General features: G+C 60.2%; 1 protein-coding gene and 1 long non-coding RNA gene across 3 annotated transcripts in view; one reads left to right on the top strand and one right to left on the bottom strand.

The window, feature by feature from the left end:
* Positions 1 to 276: 276 nt before the first annotated feature.
* On the bottom strand, positions 277 to 5,475 carry EOLA2 (endothelium and lymphocyte associated ASCH domain 2). 2 transcript variants are annotated; one of them, XM_060002977.1, is made up of 4 exons: positions 5,342 to 5,475; positions 4,365 to 4,436; positions 1,829 to 2,109; positions 277 to 1,090 (listed from the first exon to the last, which is right to left on the bottom strand). In XM_060002977.1, the coding sequence occupies exons 3-4, from the start codon at positions 2,079 to 2,081 to the stop codon at positions 867 to 869; spliced, it is 477 nt and encodes a 158-aa protein (XP_059858960.1). In that variant the 5' UTR covers positions 2,082 to 2,109; positions 4,365 to 4,436; positions 5,342 to 5,475; the 3' UTR covers positions 277 to 866. The 2 variants fall into 2 exon arrangements, with proteins under 2 accessions (XP_059858960.1, XP_059858959.1); XM_060002976.1 differs by lacking the exon at positions 5,342 to 5,475 and adding an exon at positions 5,123 to 5,180.
* A 136-nt stretch (positions 5,476 to 5,611) lies between these two features.
* The window catches only part of LOC132418068 (uncharacterized), a 55,966-nt gene continuing 43,428 nt past the window's right edge, over positions 5,612 to 18,149 (top strand). The window contains exons 1-8 of the long non-coding RNA XR_009517975.1: positions 5,612 to 5,690; positions 6,026 to 6,100; positions 7,013 to 7,070; positions 8,393 to 8,640; positions 9,400 to 9,520; positions 9,640 to 10,587; positions 10,716 to 10,861; positions 12,384 to 12,461. This is a non-coding gene — a long non-coding RNA (uncharacterized lncRNA). The remainder of the gene's footprint in view (positions 5,691 to 6,025; positions 6,101 to 7,012; positions 7,071 to 8,392; positions 8,641 to 9,399; positions 9,521 to 9,639; positions 10,588 to 10,715; positions 10,862 to 12,383; positions 12,462 to 18,149) is intronic.

Below are 18,149 nucleotides of genomic sequence, written 5' to 3'. Positions count from 1 at the left end.
CGATGCCAGAAGTTTCTGACCCGCAGCTGAGCGTGTGTCCAGCCCACCATCCAGGGGCCTCCCAAAGAGGCCCGCCGGAAAGGAGGGCCATCCCACCCACCAAGGTAGGCGTGCACACTGCCGTCTGCCTCAGAAGAGACGGGCCCTTCCCAGCCGACACCTGGGGGAAAGCCCAGCACCTTCAGAGGTGACAACCCCTAGAAAGCTTGCTGACAAATGGCCCCAAACCCCACAGAGAAGTAAGAGGTTTCCACAAAGCGAGCGCCAGCCCTTTTCACTTTGCCGTCAGAGCTGTATTTAGGAGCCTGTCTTCGGACGTGAAGTGGCCGGGCAGCACGTCTAACACACACGCTTCGTGAGCCAAGGGACGCTTTACAACAGGGCCAGGGTCACCTGCAAGGACAGACCGCGCCCTCTTTCTGGGCCTGCGGTCCTCTCCCGTGTGCACGAGGCCCGCCACCGGCCTTCCCCCATCGTTCGTTCCCCAGACGCGGTCCAAACATCTGGGAGTTCTGACCAGGCCAAAGAGGGGAAAACGCTAACTGGTCCCCTCAAAACACATCTCTCTCAACCACCCAGAACCAGTAGGGCCAAAACGAGTGGCACTGCCATCTTTTCCTAAAGGTCAAAGTCCTCGAGACTCTGTCGCTGAGCCCAGAGCGGCATCGCACGAGGAGAGTCCCAACCCCTGTCCCTGCACCAGGTGGGCACGTCTGCTTCCGTGAACAGCACGGAGCGGGCAGCGCTCCCCGGGGCAGGGCCGATTCAGACCGAACCAGACGTGCACGTCCAGGGCGTGAAGGCGAGTGGACGGTGGCACAATGAGCTGGTCTCTCGGTCACCTTCCTCTCGAGAGCCCAGTCTGGTCAGGCCTCCTGCCCAAAGGGGATCAGGTGCTCGGGGATGTCCACCTGGAAGACGTCCTTCCCGCCTCTCCCGGGGACAGGCTGCAGCAGCCAGCGGGGGTTGGCAAGCGCAGTCAGGTACTTCTGCTGCAGGTTGGGCAGCAGGGCTTGATTCTCCAGCTCCGCAACCTCATTGGGACCTAAGTTTTCCGGGCACAGCGAAGTGTCCCCAATGTCAACCAGCCCTGTGCACAAAGACACAAGCACACAGATGGAGAACAAGGTGATTCAAAGTCACGACCGCTAGAGACCAAGGCCACGTCATCGAGGGGACCCGGGGTGAACTGGGTCCCTCTGGCCGAGCACTTCGCACCCGCCAACCTCGGTTCAGGGAATTGGGGGCGAGGCCGAGGGAGGGAGGGAGAGCAATGAAAAGGAGAGGCCTGGTCCCCCACGACCCCACCAAGGCCCGACCGCTGCAGGCAGCAGGTACAGGTCAGGAGGGCCCCGGGCCACCGCTGCGGGGGGCCTACGGGCAATCAGGTCCCTGAGCGATCCACCGGGGGCCAGCGGTTGATGCGGGACCTGCCCCCGCCAGGGGCTTTAGGGGACTTCCTCAGGATGCGGCGGGCAGCGGGGGTGAGGCGGGCGCGTGAAGCCGGGCGGGCAGCCCGAGTCCCCAGGTCCCCCTCACACGCAGCTCTGGCTGCCGTGCTGCCTCCCGCGGGCTCTGCCACGGCGCGCACACGGACACACACGGAGGCGAGCGCCACGGGCAGAGCCGGACCCGCCTCTGCCTCTCAGAGCACAAAGGGGGACTGAGGCCCAGAGTGGCGGGGAGGGGACCTTCCCGGCCCCTCCGAAGGCGAGGTGCCTCAGGAAAACGAACCCTAACCCCACACCGACCGGTTCAAAAGAAAACGAGACGCCAAAGCCCCGGGTGAGACCCTGGGGGGCAGCCCCGGGAGGCGATCGTCACTTGCCGGCTATCACTCCGCGGCCGAACTTCTCCCCGTCCCGCAGCAAGGCCTGGATCTGCGCGGGGCTCATCCCCAGCCTCCCGGCCAGCAGCTCCCTCCAGGCCGTGTCCTCCCAGTCCCTGTGCGCGATGTGGACGGCCAGGGTGCGGTGCCGCTGGCCGCTCAGCACGGGCCGCCACCGCGTCTCCAGGGTCTTCACCCCATTTAAGACGAAACCCGCATAAGGCTGCCGGAAGGACAGGCAGCCGAACTTCATCTCCCAGAGCTCCCAGGGCCTCACGCGCCTGTGGAAACACAGAACCAGAACGGTCAAGCAGCCTGACGTGCCGGCCTCCGAGCTCATGACCCGTGGGCCTGACCTCAGCCCCGTGGGCCCCCCGGGTGCCAGCCCCTTCCATCCGTCTCCGCGCCCGTCAGCTGACAGGGGGTGCCGACCGGGGGGATCCGTCCATCAGATGGAGTCCGCGGGGACCTCACAAGGGAGGCCGGGACAGCGAGAGAGAGGCGTGTGGGCAATTCCACGACAGAGGGCACGGGGCCCCGGGCGGCAGAGAGGAGGGAGGGAGGGCCCCTTGGCTTCACAGCCCAGTGGCCGGGCTCTGGCCCTCTCCCGGCACAGACAGGGACAGTCCTGGGCCTGGCTTCTCCCCTGCCCCCGGCCCCGCAGCTCCCTGGCCCTGCCGCTGCCCATGCTCTGCGGATCCCCCATCTTACCCAGGGCTGCTGAGTGCAAATCCTTGGCAACCAACCTTGGCTCGGCCCTGGGGACGGCCTGGCTCTCACATGGCCCTGCCAGGTGTCTCTTCCCCGCGCGCCTTGGGAGCCACCCTCCTCCCACCCCTTCCCGCACCACCGCTTCCACCCCGGCCCGGAGCCCGAGAAAGGATACGTGACGGCAGGAACTACCGGCACTGGTGCGCGTTCCGTCTCCACGCCAGGACCTGGGACGGGCACCATCCAGGGACCATAGAATTCAATCCTCAAATAACCCGGGAGGTTACCGTCACCCCGCTCTGCAGCTGAGGAGGCGCCGAAGGAGAGACAGCGCATGGTTCCAGGGGACCTGACTCCACGCGCCCCCGTCCTCGCCTGCTTTCCTTGTACCTGGGTGGTGGGGGGAGGGTCCCTGCTCGCTGAGGACAGAGGAGCAGGGGAGCCGCAGGCCTGAAAGTCAGCCGGGTCACGGCACCGCACGGAGCCTCCACTTCCACGTGGCTGTGAGGACGGGGGACAAGGCCGCAAAGGCAGCCAGTCCAGGACCTTCCAGGGCTTTCCTTCCCCGAGCAGAGCGGAGACACATTTCTCTCCAGGGCCCATGAGGCCCCACATGGTCTGGCTCCTCCCCCTGGCTGCCTGCTCTCCTCGCCCCTGGATTCACTCCCTGCAGCCATGAAGGCCTTCCTTCCATCCCTGGAACGTTCCACGTGTGCTCCTACCTCAGAGCCTTTGGAGAGTGGTAGGGGTCACACCGTGCCCCTGAAATTCACGTGCTGGAATCTCAACCCCAAGTTCCTCAGAGTGTGACCCTACCTACAAAGCAAAGGTCTTCACAGGGGTGATCAAGGTCCGATGAGCTCATTAGGGTCGACCCTCCTCTAACAGGACTGATGTCCCCACAAAAAGGGGCCAGTTAGAGACAGACCGGCACACAGGAGAGCCAGCAGAGCCCCGGGAGTGAGGGGGGCGGGATGGGACAGATTCCCTCCACAGCCCTCACAAGAGCCGCCACCGGCGGCACCTAGATCTCGGGCTTCTGGCCTCCAGAACCGCAAGGCAATACGTTCTGTAGTTCAAGCCACCCAGACCGTGGGACTCTGACACGACTGCCCGGGCGAGCGATCACAGAGGGTCAGCCCTGTCCTGGACACCTCTCCACGCGGGGGTGGGGGATGACTTCTCCGCTCACAGCACCTCGGGAACACTGCTTCACGTCTGGACGTCTCCATCTGTCCTATTTTCACCGCCCACACGGTACCCCGTCGTCGGCTGTCCCACAGGTTACTGACTCTTCCCCCGCCGATGGGGACTCCCAGACTGCTTGGCACTTTCTGCCCCTCTAGACACTCAACACGACCACACACTCGCTAACTGAAGCCCCGGGCCGGAGGAGGCCCGCGTCACACGGCACACATCCCGAGATGCTGACACACGCCAGCAAACGGCCTTCCGCAAAGGCTCCCCCACGTACACTCTGCCAGCCACGGGCGAGGCTGCCGTGCCCTCACGCGCTGGCGGGCCCCCGAGCATCATCACCCCGCTTAACCTCTGCCAACCTGATGGGTGACAAAGGGTCGCCCTCCTCACTGCGTTTGGGTTAGTTACGAGGGAGGCTGGCCAGTCCCTGGGGCCTGGCCGTTTCTCCGGCTCCTACTGGGGTGTGTGACTGGATCCCAGGCTCGCCCGCGGTTTCCGCCACTCAGCTTCTCAGCCAGCCCCTTCCTCACGGGCGCCACCAGATCACAACCACGGGACCCGAACCGTGCGGGCGGAATCCCTGGGGAGAGTCCCTCGGGAAGAAGGCGGCTGAGTGCCCGCCTACCTCTCGACGCAGAGGGTGCCTGCTTGGTGGCCAGAGGAGAAAACACTCTTCCACTTGTCTGGGTGTCTTCACCTGCACGAGAACCAGAGGGACAAGGAGAAAAGTCATCAGCCACAAGACAGCAATGCCGGCCAAGGAACCACAACGGTCTTCTTCTCGGCAGGGACCGGAGACCACCAGGACCCAGGAGGGCCCAACCGATGAGAAACACACGTGCCGCCTCCCTCAGGGTTGGTCCTGCTCATCAAGGCAACGGCTCCGTCCCCCGCCCGGCTGGGTCGGGGACCCCACGATGCCTCAGCCCGCAGCACAGAAGCCCATCCCACAGGAGTGACGGTGACCTTACAGCCCAGCAGCTCCCGCATCCAACAGGAGAAAACGACACCTCTCCTCACAGTGCCACGCGGGAAGGATCTGGAGAGCCCCACAGTCCGTGACCCTCAATGGACTCCTGGCTGGGCCCCACCGAGAGGGGAGCCGTGGACAAGCAGCTGAGCACCGCAGGGCAGGGAGGTGGGTGGGGTGTGGGGTGGGGTGTGGGTTGTGGGGGCTGGGGGGTGGGGGCGGTGCCCGCGGGAGGCGGGGGGGGGGGCAGGACTGCGGGCGGCTGGTGCGTGTGGACCAGCGCATCGCGGGACACACACGTGGAAGGATGGCGGGCGGGGACGGTGGCGGTGGAGGGGACAGGAAGGTGCAGCCTCGGCCGCCCCGCGCGGGCTCCCCGACGCAGATCCCGGGAAACTCCCGCCCGGAGGTACCGTCCGCGGGCGCGGCGGGTCCTGGCTCCTTGTGGGCGGGGCGAGTCGCGGGCGCGGTGGGACGGCCCGGCTGCGGCCACCGGGAAGGACGGTCGTCCGCCTCGGGGAACCGGGACCGGTGACAGGTAGCCGCGCCCGCAAGCGCTGACGCTCCTTATTTCCGGGGTGAACGCATGCACGTCCACACGTACGCACGCACGCACGTAGACACGCACTTACGAACAATCGCGCATTTGCCGCAGGCTCCGGCCGCTAGGAGGCAGAGTAGGAGCCGCCAGGCCATGCGGCGCGCGGAAGGCCAGGCCGCTCGGAGGTTCGAGACCGGCGGCGTGGAACGGCACCCAGAGGAGGACCAGGAAGTGGGCGGGGGAGCGGGTCGGAAGAGAAGGGGCGGGGCTGTGGCGAATAGCTGGGGAGGAGCTGGGGGAGGGGCAGGGCGGAGGTGGGAGGAACGGGGGGAGGAGTATTTGGGGCGGAAGTGTGGGAAAGAGCTGGGTGAGGAGGAGCTTCTGGAGAAGGAGGCAGAACTGAGGAGGAGTGGGGCCGAGCTGGGGAAAAAGCCGGGCAGGTGCGGGGCGGGGGCGGAGCTGACCGGGATGGAGCTTGGGCCCCTGGGAACCCATGGAGGGTGGGCGAGGCCAGCTCAGTGGCGGAGGCCAGGCAGTGCCCTTTTGAGTCCCTTGCCTTAGGCGTCCAGTCCGCGCCGCAACAGTCGGCAAGGGTCAAAGTGGAAGCGACCCAGGGTCCTTAGCGACCGAATCCGAGCCTGAGAATGGACCCCAGGGGACAGGGATGCGGGGTGGGGGGGAGGGGGAGGGGGGGTCAGAGGGGAGGGGGAGGGGAGGGAGGGGGAGAGGGCGGGGCCTCTGGGCTGAGTCTTGCACCTCTGGGCTGAATGCCCAGGCCACCTCCCGTCCAAGCCACCCTGCGACTGCTGGCCGAGTCCTGAGGGACAGTCTTTATCTGGCCTTTTCTGAGGTGAGAAGAAAATTTCTCAGTCGGTTTCCTGTCGCGCCTGGGACCTGGCATGTCCCAAACAAAGCCAAGTTCCCCTTCAGAGCTGTTTCCTGTCCTCTTCCTCCCAGTGGGGGGACGGGGGGCGGGGCCTCAGCCCACTCAGTGCCGCCCACCTGGCTCTGCTCCTCCTTGCTTTGCTTAGGCAGCCCTCCCTCCCATTTCCTTGGTGACCAAGTCCGGTGTCCCTGCCTCCCAAGTGCCTGATGAGAATAAATGCTCCTCTTTGTGTCCCCACTGCTACTGGCTGACTTCAGGCCTCATGACCTAGGGCCGGTGCTGCTGTCACCTGAGTCTCCCCAGCGGCCGGGACGCCTCCTGTCTGTCCTCCTCCAGTGGGTGCCCCACAGGCCATCTGTTCCGTGTCACACCGCACATCTGTCCTCATCGACCCCGGGCTGAAGACCCTGCCGAGCCCTCTCCTGTTTAAGCCCCAACACCTCCTTGGTGCCCTGGGAGGGCCTTCGGGCGGCCCCAGCTCTCCGTCCTTGTCGCCCAACACCCTGGGTGCCTGTGCTGTCCGTGCACGCTGCGCGCACGCGCTCTGCGGGTCTCTACACTTCGGCACGTGCGGTTCCCGCTCCTGGAGCCCTGGTTCCTCTTGTCCTGGCGAGCTCCTGTCCTCCTCCCAGGCACAGCTGTAACGTCCCCTTCTCCGCCCGCCGCGAGCGTCAGGAGCTCCCGTCTGGGGTTCTGGCAGCGCCCTGTGCCTTCCTGCTGCCTGCCTTCGCTGGGCTCTTCTTCCCGGGCTGGAGCTGCTCTCCAGGAGTCCCGGGAAGACAAGGACAAGCTCTTACTCGTTCCTGTAAGCCGGGCGCCTGCCACAGCTGCTGCTGAGGGGACGTTGGCTCAACAGAGCACTGCTTTCTCTTCCAGCGAGCTGGCCTCCTCTCTCCTTGCGGAAGCCTGAGGAAACAGGAATGCCGGCCCCGAGGTGAGGAGCAGAGGGTGCCTTCGTGGATGTGAGGCCTCGGGGCTGCGGGGCACCTGAGCGATCAGCAGGTCCAACTCCCTCCATGCCGGTGTCCCCTCCTCGGCTTGTCGCCCCAGGAGTGGTTGCGAGCTGCGTCCAGACACCCCGGAACCTCGCCGGAGTGGTTTCAAATCATGAGGGAGGGTCCCGGGAATGGTGGGTGGGCTGCTGGCGTTGCTCCCGAATCCCGGTTTTGAAGAACTGGAACTTGCCCAGTGAGCTAGAGGCACGTGATCGGTGGCTGCTGGTTGGGGGACGGCTGTGACGGCGCTCCGTAAGGACTCCCTTCTCTGACCCTCCCGTGTGTGCTGAGAGGCGGGGAGCCCCAGGTCCCCCGGGGCGGGGGAGGTCCGGGGTAGTGGCTGCCAGGCCAGTTCGCTGCCGGATGGGCGGGCGCAGGAGGAATGGCCTGGCCGTGTTGCAGGTGGGCGTGGGACGGTGTGTGGCTGCCCCCGGGAGAGGGACCCCTCTGCAGCTCAGCCTTGATCTTCAGTACAGCTAAGTCAGCGCCGAGCCTTCAAACCATCTGATTTCTGACTTCCCGGTGACGCTTTCTCCACCTGCTGCTTCCCACACCCTCCAGGAGCAAGGTCCCGGCAGGAACAGGCCTTCTCTCCCTCCTGTCTGCTCACTTGGGGGTCAGCCGGGCCTCCAGCCTGGCCGCTCCCGCCTTCCGCTGCTCGGGCTGCTGCTTCCTCCCAGCCCCTGTGACTGGGCCGCAGCCCACATCCCAGGAGGGAGTCTCCTCCCCAAGCTCCGCTTCCTCCCCCGACACGCTTCTGTCCCCGTGAGGCACCCCATCTTCCTTCTAGGAAGTCCTCGTCGTTTGCGCCACTGCTCTTTGGGGGGCGGTGCCCCCAGGACATCGTCTCCTCTCGGAGCCCAGGGCACCTGCTCTGAGTGCACTTCCCCTTCTGACCCCCGCCCGTGGCACCAGCAGACCTCACTGTCCCTGCGACCCATCTGGGCACTTGCCTCGGCGGCTGCGTCCCCTTCTCGGCCCCGGTGGCCTGGGTGCCTCCAGCCCCCCACCCCAACTGCGTCTTTGAGGCCCGGAGAGGGTTCCAGTTTGCTCCTGCCGCACGTTTGGGGGTACCACCGGTGTGGGATGGGCTCGACCCAAAGTCTCAGTTTCCCTAGTGTCCTCCTTGGTAGGGCTGGTTTCCTCTCTGCAACGCCTTTTGCCCATCTTTCCACTGAGCTGCGTGTCCTTTTTGTGCCGAGTCGTGGGAGCTCCTTTCGGGGTCCGGGTACTAGTCCCGCCCTGGTTGTTTGTGTTTCAGATGCCTCCTCCTGCCCCTTGGGGGCTGGTTTCCTCCTCTCTTTGAAGGGCAGCTTTGGACTCGGCATGCGCCTACACCCTCTCCGACCTGTAAGTGCCCCACACGTCAGGGCGTGTCCCGCCGGCCCACTCCCAGGCCCGCCCCGCCGGTCCACTCCCAGGCCCGCCCCCTGGGGCTGGTGGTCCCCGAGGAGCCGGTGCCCTGGCGTCCAGCGCTCTGCCCGTGAGAAAGGGCTCCTTCTTGACTGGGTAAGTCACTCGGTCAGTGCCTGGCTTTAGTCCCTGCCCTGGACTCACGCAGGGCAAGCCCCGGGGCAGCCGTGCAGCTGCAGGAAGACGGCCGGCCTTGTTTTCTCTGCCCCAGCTCCCGGTTTACCTCCTGCCGCCCCACATCTGGCCTGTTTCTAAGACGTGCTCCCCTGCCCCCTCCTTCCCCTCTGTCCCCTGGGCAGCTCCTGTTGGCCGTGTCCCTCTCCACACGGCCCAGATCGAGGGGTCCAGCCTGAGAACCGCAGGTGTTTCTGACTCTGTCTCAGTGACTGGCGCTGCAGGACCTCGGGAAGAAGCTGCACGCAGGGGACCTGCAGACGTGAGCAGCCACTTGGCCGCCGCTGCTCGGGTCGGTGCCTGCGCAGGGAACGTGGAGGGGGCCTCCTGTGCGCTTCTGGCGATGCCCCCACTTGCATTCACGTTACAGACGGTTATATCGCCTTTGGCTGGGGGCGGGAGATGCTCGTCTCCAGGTCTGCGGCACTCCTGAGCTCTTGGGTCTACGTGCTCTTCAGCGTCCTCAGTCTCTGGGCAACGACCCGGGCCCCAGGCCCTCCGCAGCTGGAGGGGGCCTTCCCGACATCAGGCCGTGGCCCAGTGAATGGGGCCAGCTTCCTTGTTTGAGAGATTCAGGAGTGGGGCCGGGGTGCGGGGGTGGGAGTCTGGAGCGAGCGTTGCCATCCGGTAACCGTGGTCACAGGGCTTGGATGACAGGACTGCTGTGCTCTGTGCCTGTAGGGCCCGTTCAGCCGCCTCCTGAGTATCCCTGTGCTCTCCGTGGCGACTTTACAAAGGACAGAGAGGATGTGAAGAGTCAGGAGCAAGGGACGCCCATAAGGCATCGCCTGGAGGCAGCAAGGTTCGCGAGTGCACGACTGGGGCGTGTTTCCCCTGCTCTTTCTCTACACGTTTCTCCTTTACTCGCTGGAGTGCGTGCAGGGTTGCCATTGGGCCTTACATCCTCTCACTCCCGTTAAGGGTCATCCCAGGTTCTGAAGGATTCCTCGGCAGACATCTCACTAAGCCCTGCGCCTGGTTCCGGAGGATACTGGATTGCAGCCTCTCCCTGCTGAAGACCAACTGACAAACCCTCGGGAATGGCCCTGCGTACCTGGGACCAGTGACAGCCTCTGCTCAGAAACCCCAGCCCAGGGGTCCTCCTGAAGCGGCCGCAGAGACAGAGTTTATCGCGTCTCCCACATCAGGGTCAAGCTGGGCCCGGTGTCCACCAGCCTCCAGCTGTCTGGTTGTCCCGCTTCCCGGTGTTGGGTCACCCAGCGCGGAGCCCGAGGTCCCTTTGGGAGGGGCTGGGGGGTCATTCCAGTGCCTGCTTGCCGTGGTGCTGCAGCGTCCTTCCCGCTGGGGACCCGCCACGTCCCTGGTCCGCGGTTCCACGTCTGAGAACTGGCTCGGGGGCAGAACCTGGGCGAGGGATCGTGACTTGTTCACTGGGGCGGCTGCCCTCGGCCTCCTGCCGTCCGTCCTTGCTCTTTTGAGTGTCCGTCTTAGACTGTATCTTGGTTGGTTGCCCATCCATCGAGCCCCCGGGAAGCCGTATTGTACTGACCACCTGCCCCGCTCGGTGGGTCAGGCCTCCTGGTCAGTGGCGGCCATCGTCATAGCCCCTGGTTTCTGGCCGCTCAGTGGCGCCCCACGACCTCTGCTGCGGTCCCTGGGCGGCGGGGGAGGGCAGGGGCTCGTCCCTTTCCTCCCTCACCTGGCCTGGCGCGCCCGGCCTGTGTTGTGAGGTGACTTCGCTCTGCTTGGGGGCCTGGCAGTGGGCTGACCACCTCTCCCCATTTTTCCTGCACTCTCCTGCTTGTAGCGCTTCAGGTCCCACAGCAAATCGGGGCGGCTGGCTACCCTGTCTCCTGGGACGGAGGGCACCTGTGGGGAAGGACACGGGTCATGTTTGCTCCCTCGGGGGTGAGTTGGGGACGCCAGCTCTTTAGGGGGAGGGGTGTGCCGCTGCCTCAGGCTCAGAAGCTCAGAGACATCTGGGGAGCCCCGCTCTTCTGGGGCTTCCTCCCAGTCTCCCTGGTCCTCGTGTCAAGGATGCAGGTTTGCCCAGGTGGGCTTCCGATGCTGGCGGGACAGGCGTGCCTTGGTTGAACATTCAGCGTCTTTGAGGTTCAGCCACTTCTGTCGAATCCTGGGTTGGACGATTGTCCGCTGCCTGAGATGGGGGCTCCTTTGTAAGGTACTGGGGAGACCCTGGGGCCCCCTTTTTTCTCACTTTGCTCTTCACCCTAAGCTGCTCATCCCCTATGGTCGGCAAAGCAAAGAAGTCACCTCCCCCTGTGCCCCCCGCGTTCCGCACGCTTGGATCTTCTCACCTGCCAGGACGTTCCTCTCCCCCTGCCAGCCCAGCGAAAATTCTAGCATGAAAGTTCTAGCAACTGGGCTGTGGCCTTGCGGCCGGGGCTGTCCGCCCACACACCACCCATCCCCGGGGTGGGGTCCTCATTGCCAGTGAGGCGGGTGATGACAATCCCGTACCAAGACCCCATCTCATCACCTGCTCCTTGGACCACTCCAGGGCCGGCCGGCTCGGGTTGCGTCCCTCGGGAAGCTGATCCCGGGAGAGAGTTAGTGCCAAAGGCTGGCTGGGGACTCACACCCACTAAGGGGACAGGGAGCAAGCAGGGTTGGGCAGGGTGTCCCTTCAACCTGCGATGTCGACCTGACAGTTTCTGCCAGCCCGTCGGGGAGCTGCAGAGCACGGACGGGCATTAGAGGTCCCCGCAGTGGGCCCCCGTGGTCAGGCCCTCGCAGCGCCCGAGGCCTTGCGATCCACATCGACTGACCGGGAGAACCAACACCCAGAAGTGGTGCCCGAGGGGTGGCTGCGTGCGCGCACGGGGCGCCAGCTGCCTTTGCCCGGGCAGCACCTTGCTCTGCCCTGCGGCCGGCCTGGTGGGAGGTGCTTTGGCTTCTTGTGCATCAGACGACCGCTGGGTTGGGCAGGGGACGTGCTTCCAGGGCGTTGGCTGACTGCCCATCTGTCAGCGTCATCGGTGTCAGCGCAGCTTGATGGGAGAGGGCAGATCTGGGTACCAGGCGTCAGAAGGCAAAGCCCATTTAAGTCCGCAGACGTCCGTCCTGTGAGAGGGTCCTGGACTGTGCAGGGACACAGGTGTCCACTCACCCTTGGGTTACTCAGGGCTGGTGGGGGAGGGGTATCTTCCAGGCAGACCTGTAAAGCACAGAGTCTGAAACGAGGCGGAAGGAGGGCAACGTGAAGAGCGGGGAAGCCCTGACTCAGAGCCAGGGGCTGCGGAGGGCTTCAGGGAGGAGGGCCGTCTGGGCTGGGTCTTGAAGTGAGAAGGGTCTCCTTAGCTGGGAGATGGGGGACGGGCCCCCTGGAAGGGCCAGACACGTTCAGGGGACTGAGTCCAGGTGCTTGTGGAGCCAGTTCATGGGAGAGGAAGCTGGGAAACCAGACTGGGTTCAACTCGGAGGCCACCCTAAGGAGTCAGGCCTGTGCGCTGCGTACAGTAGATCAATGCCCTCACTTGCGCTTTTAAAGGCAAACCACTGTTTCTCTCCCTGAGAAGAATTCATCGATTCACTCATTTGGTTAGTCGGTGATCTGACAAACCTCTGTGTGCCTCCCAGGCCAGGCAGCAGTTAGAGAAGAGCGGCACGCGGGTGAGTAAGGTGTCGCTCCGCGTGCAGGTGCTTGTCCTTGCCGATCTGTACACGTGCGCCTTTCTCTGCAGGCGGCCTCCTTTTCCTGGCTTGTGATGAGGTTTCCAATTCTTGTTCCTGACTTCAGAAAGAAGATTAGAGAGACGCCGGTAGGTCTTTATGTTCTGAGGGTTATTGCTTGGGTGGGGGTGCAGGCTTTGGGGCCAGATTCTCCTGGCTCGCACCAGAAGGTTGATTTGCCCCATGTGGCACCCAGAGTTGCCCAGTCTGAGCGGAGTTGCTGCTGCTGATGACCCAGAGAAAGAAGACGTGGTGTGGGTTTGCCCAGAGCAGCTCACCGATGGCCTGAGCTGTGGCAGCCTCCAGTGCCAGGAGGAAGTAGCCATGTGGGCCCCTCGCTTACTGCCTCTGGACCTACTGCATTTGAAGGAGGAGGGCAGGCGGTGAAGACAAGACAATGTGGGAGGGTGGCCTTGGTGTGTTGCATCGCCCAACTAGAATGTTCCCAGATGATACTCCGAGGAGGCTTTGGGAAAGGGGCCAGCTTTCTGGCTGAAATAACAGGAGGGTTTGACGCTAGTAATGTGCTGCTTGCTCATTGTGCCATCTGCTGGCCAGCTCTTCCAACTTCATCTTTTTTTTGAAGTATAGTTGATTTGCAATGTGTTAGTTTCTGGTGTACAGCAACTATTCTTTTTCAGAATCTTTTCCATTGTGGTTTATTACAAGATAATGAATATAGTTCCCTGTGCTATACGGTAGGACTTCGTTTATATATTTTATACATAGTAGCGTGTATCTGTTAATCCCAAGCTCCTAATTTATCCCTCCCCAAGCTTTTCCCCTTTGGTAACTGTAAGTTTGTTCTCTATGTCTGTGAGTCTGTTTCTGTTTTGTAAATAATTTCATTTGTATCATCTTTTAAGTGATATCTTAGAATATTTGTCTTTCTCTTTCTGACTTACTTCACTTAGTATGATAATCTCTAGGTCCATCCATGTTGCTGCAAATGGTATTATTTCATTATTTTCTCATGGCTGAGTAGTATTCCATTGTGTATATGTACTACATCTTCTTTATCCATCCATCTGTCGATGGACATTTAGGTTGCTTCCATATCTTGGCTATGGTAAATAGTGCTGCAATGAACATTGGGGTGCATGTATCTTTCAAAATAGAGTTTTTGTCTTTTACAGATATATACTCAGGAGTGGGATTGCTGGATCATATGGTAGTTCTATTTTTAGTTTTTTGAGGACCCTCCATACTGTCCTCCATAGCGGCTGCAGCAATTTACATTCCTACTAACAGTGCAAGAGGGTTCCCTTTTCTCCACACCCTCTCCAGCGTTTATTGTTTGTAGATTTTTTCATGATGGCCGTTCTGACCTTTGTGAGGTGATACCTCATTGTAGTTTTGATTTGCATTTCTCTAATAATTAGCAACATTGAGCATCTTTTCATGTGCCTGTTGGCCATCTGTATGTCTCCTTTGGAGAAATGTCTATTCAGGTCTTCTGGCCATTTTTTGATTGGGTGGTTTGTTTTTTTTGCAACTTCAGTTTTAATTAAAGATGGTCGGTAATAAGAGCTTCCATGGCAGAAAGCTCTATGCAGTGCTTGGGGGGTATGAATGTAAAAACGAGGTGCTGAAACTAATATGTCAGTACGTTGTAAAGTATTTCTTCTCCTATTCCCCCTCTGACCATTTCTGCCTTCTTGATCTTTCTACCTTTCCCAAGGCATAGAGATGTCAGATACATAACAATGTATATTAAAACAGATTCTTAATGCTTGTTACCATGAAGATATAGCAACTGAGTTTGCATTTTCCGTATGTAGGGCTTATGCTGGGAGCCCAGGCATTGGCAAGGGAGCCCATTGTTTGTATCCTCTGGGTCCGTGAGGATGGATTGCCCTTTTTTTGAGTGGATGTGTGTCCATGTAGCTCATAGGCTGGGCCAGTGCATGGGGCACACAGAGGGGCTGCCAGTGTGTGCTCACAATGTGAATGATGCAATCCAGAGCCTGGGCTTTGGGGCCCGGGGACCTGCGTTGGGGTGTCAGCTCTTCTTTTCCTGTGTAGCCTTGGCACTTACTATCTCTGTGCGTCTCTCTCCTCTCCTGAAAACCAGGTGGCGCAAAATGCCACTAATGTCACAGGGCTTTTCCAGGGCACAGCCTTGGACGTCATGTCCTCTTCCACTGGGGCTTGGGGTCTGTCTTTGCTTCTACTTTTGCAGGTTAGAGGTTATTCCGGCAACAATGACTATGAAGATTTTGCTTGATTCCCAGGCTTGGTAAATTTCAGAGTTCTCTAACAGTGTTCAAGGGACTATGATGTGTCTTGGTAAAATTCCCTTATGCTCTTTGGAAGATCTCAGTTGTGCCATGTAGAAAATGAGATGATTGGTCTAGAATAGGGATTCTCCAACCTTTGTGCCCATGGAATATCTTAGTCTGGCTGGGGGTTCAACCTCCCAAAGAGATCAGAGGCAGGCTGCTCAGCCGAAGTAAGGCCTGCTCCCCACACCCCTTCTTCTTCCCAATCTCTTCCTGGCCCACTCCTCTTAAAGGCCCATGAAGCATTCCACAGAACCGAGTTTGAAACCCAGTGATCTAGATCTCAAACTTCAGTGTGCTTTCAAATCCCTCGGTGATCTTGTCAAATGTGGCTTCTGATTCAGAAGTCCTGGCGTGGACCTGAGATTCTGCACTTCTCAGCAGATCCCAGCTGATGCCTAAGTTGTTGGTCCATGGATATCAGTTTGAAAAGCAAGGCTCTGATCACAGAATGCCTTTGATGTTTCACATCCTTTGATTCTGAGTTCTTTACTTACTGATACTCTGATTATATTACAAATTGAAAATTTGTGTAGAATGAGTGGTTTCCGTTGAGGGCAAAATTCTCAATTATACAGATGTGGAAACTGACCTGGGATGGAGGAGAAGGATGAAGCAGACAGAATGTATTTGTTTCCCAGCTTTGAGTGCCGGCAGCCTCTGTAAAATATTTTGTAAAGAGCACCGTGTGGGTTAAGAAGCCGTCGCACTTTGTTGAGAAGAGTTGCACTTTGGTTTGGTTGTAGTCTGGATCATAAGGAAGTCTCATTCTGAGAGTTAATGGACACTTGTCTAAGGGAACTTCTGGCAGAAACAAATGACCTGCTTTCAGACCCTGGCCGAGGCCTGTCTCCACGCTCCAGGTCTGAGTGAAGGTTTAGAACTGTGGACAGCTGTCGGTGTGTCTGGCATCCATGTGCTTTCTTGGTAATCTTAATGGCGTGGCACCTAGAAAGAAGCCTTCGTGTAAATGGCCTCCATCCCTTCTATCCAGTGCTGTGTTGAGTGCCCCAGGTTCAGTGTTGGGAGAGTGCTCTGTCTTCTGCAGTCCTTGCTGGGGCTCCTCCTGTGTGTGTCCAGTAGACCAGCTGCTTTACCAGACTATAGAGCTTTGCTTGTCAGCCTTTGTTGCAATTCAGTAATGTCGTGGCTAAGGTGGGGAACCCACTTTAGCAAGGAGACGAAAGCTCAGCTGCTAGGGTAGCCAGTGCGTGTAAATGTCACATGTCCTATGTGGAATATGGCAGAAGACCAGAATGTTCTTTGTGGCTTTGCCCAAGCCCTTCATTAAGAAGGATGAAAGCTTTCCCATGGGGGCAGAGGTGGCACGTGCACCGTCTGAGGAAGCGAGGGGAGACTGAACGCCAGGGAGGCTGGATCCCAACACAGAGGTGTTCTTTTTGTGCTCAGTTGGTGGGGTGAACAGTCTAGTAGATGTGTTCCAAGGGCTTGTCAAGGAGCTTCTTTAGCATCAGGCGGTGGGAAACAGAGGGAGTGTGCCCACCTTCCCCTCCTCCAGAAGCTGACCGTGTGGTGACTCGTCCATCAATAGCTCTGTCAGTGGCCATCGGACACCCTCATTCCTTCCTTCCCTCCTTCCTTGCTCCCCTCACTCTCTGGTGTGTGAGCACCTCCTTGGCGCCAGGCATTGGGTCTACAGAGATGGAGAAGACAGGGAACTTGCTGACAAGCCACAGACAGACAGGTGGAAAGCAGAAGGGGCCTTAAGAAAGGTGCATCTCATAGGTTCTGGAATCTCCGAGGAGGGAGGCATAACTTGTGGCCGGGCATGGTGAGGCTGGGGCTGTGGACTCTTCCCCAGAATATTCAGTTCACCATGGTTACCTCTGGAGGGTCTGTGCCTGAGCCTTCCTCGGACACCTTTTACAAAGCACAAGAACGTCTTTTCCCCGTCACCCCCTCCCACTCAGTTTCCCACCCCTACCCCCGTTACAAAAGTAGCAGTGAGGAGTAGAGGAGCCGCAGATAGAATCCTCAAGGAGAAGAAGTTTCTGGAAGAACATCCTGTTCTTCTGGTGTTTCCTGAGCTCTCTTAAAGCTGGGGCCTTTGCTCACGTGACACAAGCAGATTTCTAATCCCTCTCCGGCCCCCTGTCACCCCAGCCTCCCCTGTAGCATAACCAGGCTTCCTAAAACACAGCTTTGCCCGGGGCAACCCCTGGCTCCCAGAGCTTGGCTTTCAAATGCCTGCACCTATCTGGCCTCAGCTTGCCATCTGTCAGATGAGGACAATAAAAATAGTCCTCAACTCGTGGGGTGACGATGAGCCCTCAGTGGGCCTGGGCTCAGCCATTGCTCTGTACACTTCACGAGGCTGTGACCCTAACGTGGCCTTCCTCACGGCGGCCCTCTCCTGTATCCTTGGTAGTGGCCGCACTGTCCACTCCCGCAGCCTGACTCTCCCGGTCCCCAGTCCTCCACGCTGCTCACTCACGGCAGGTGCCCTCCCTCCTCACTTTCTGTGTCCTCCTGAAGCCTCTGAGGCTGGCTTCAGGACCGTTCCTTCTCTACAACCTTCCAGAACCCTGTCTGTTGTACTCTTTTTGTTCAAGGTTACCTTGGGCGGTTTCTGTTTTATGTGTGTGTGTGTGTGTGTGTGTGTGTGTGTGTGCGCCCTGTTACCCCAGCTGGACTGCAATCCCTCTGAGGATAATGATCCCACCCAGGTCACCTTGGTACCGTCCCCAGAGCCTGCCCCTGCCCGAGGAGACACTGACTAGATGCTGACAGATGGTGGCGATGAACAGTTCTGTTCATTGCCACGCGGCGCTCGTAGGCTTGATGCCACGACACGCTGCTGTGCTGCTCTGGACTCAGCAGGTGATGAGATCGGCCCTGCCCTGGGGGTCAGCATGTGCGAGGTGGGTCAGCAAGGCGGGTGTGTCAGTAATCTCATTGCAGGCAGGACCAGACCCTCTCCACAGAACCATCTGAAGTGCTGTGAGGCCTCAGGAGAGTCCGGGATGAATCTCCCTGGCAGATGAGGAAGGCTCCAGAGGGAGGCGGGCTCTGAGCTGTGCACCGAGGAGTGGGCAGGGTTTGGAAGGCGGTGATATAGGAGTCCACTCCAGAGAGGTGAGCTTTCGGTTGGGAGGACAGGAGATCAGAGGCGGTGAGGAAGAAGAGCCCAGGCAGAGGAGTTGGGGCCAAGGTGCCGCCCACATCTCACCTCCTTCAGTCCTGGAATCAGCCTGGCAAGACCAGTGCTGTTAGACCCACTGGGCAGATGAGGAAACCGAGAGCGCAGACGCCGAGGGACTCGGCTGAGCTCTCCCAGTTGGCCCAGGGAGAGTTGGGATTCAAACACAGGTTCAGCCAACCCAGGGTCTGTGTGGCCACCAAGCAGGGTGGGGACACAGGATAGACACTCCGAGCCTGGTGCCCAGGGTGTTGGCTGCTGCCCTGAGTTATGCTTCTGAAGTGCGGGGCCGTCCCTGTGCCCTGCATGTGTTCTTGGCCAAGCCCCTTCGCTAC

The sequence above is a fragment of the Delphinus delphis genome, chromosome X, assembly GCF_949987515.2.
Source record: "Delphinus delphis chromosome X, mDelDel1.2, whole genome shotgun sequence".
Taxonomy (NCBI): domain Eukaryota; kingdom Metazoa; phylum Chordata; class Mammalia; order Artiodactyla; family Delphinidae; genus Delphinus; species Delphinus delphis.
The sequence above is the reverse complement of the archived record's forward strand: the minus strand, read 5'-3'. Positions and strand labels throughout refer to the sequence as shown.

Excerpts from the sequence above, each read along its gene's own strand:
- EOLA2 (XM_060002977.1), bottom strand. The coding sequence starts at position 2,081 with ATGAAGTTCGGCTGCCTGTCCTTCCGGCAGCCTTATGCGGGTTTCGTC. Across the intron at positions 1,091-1,828 it reads CGGCCGCGGAGTGATAGCCG|GGCTGGTTGACATTGGGGAC; the intron begins GCAAGTGACGAT and ends CTTTGTGCACAG.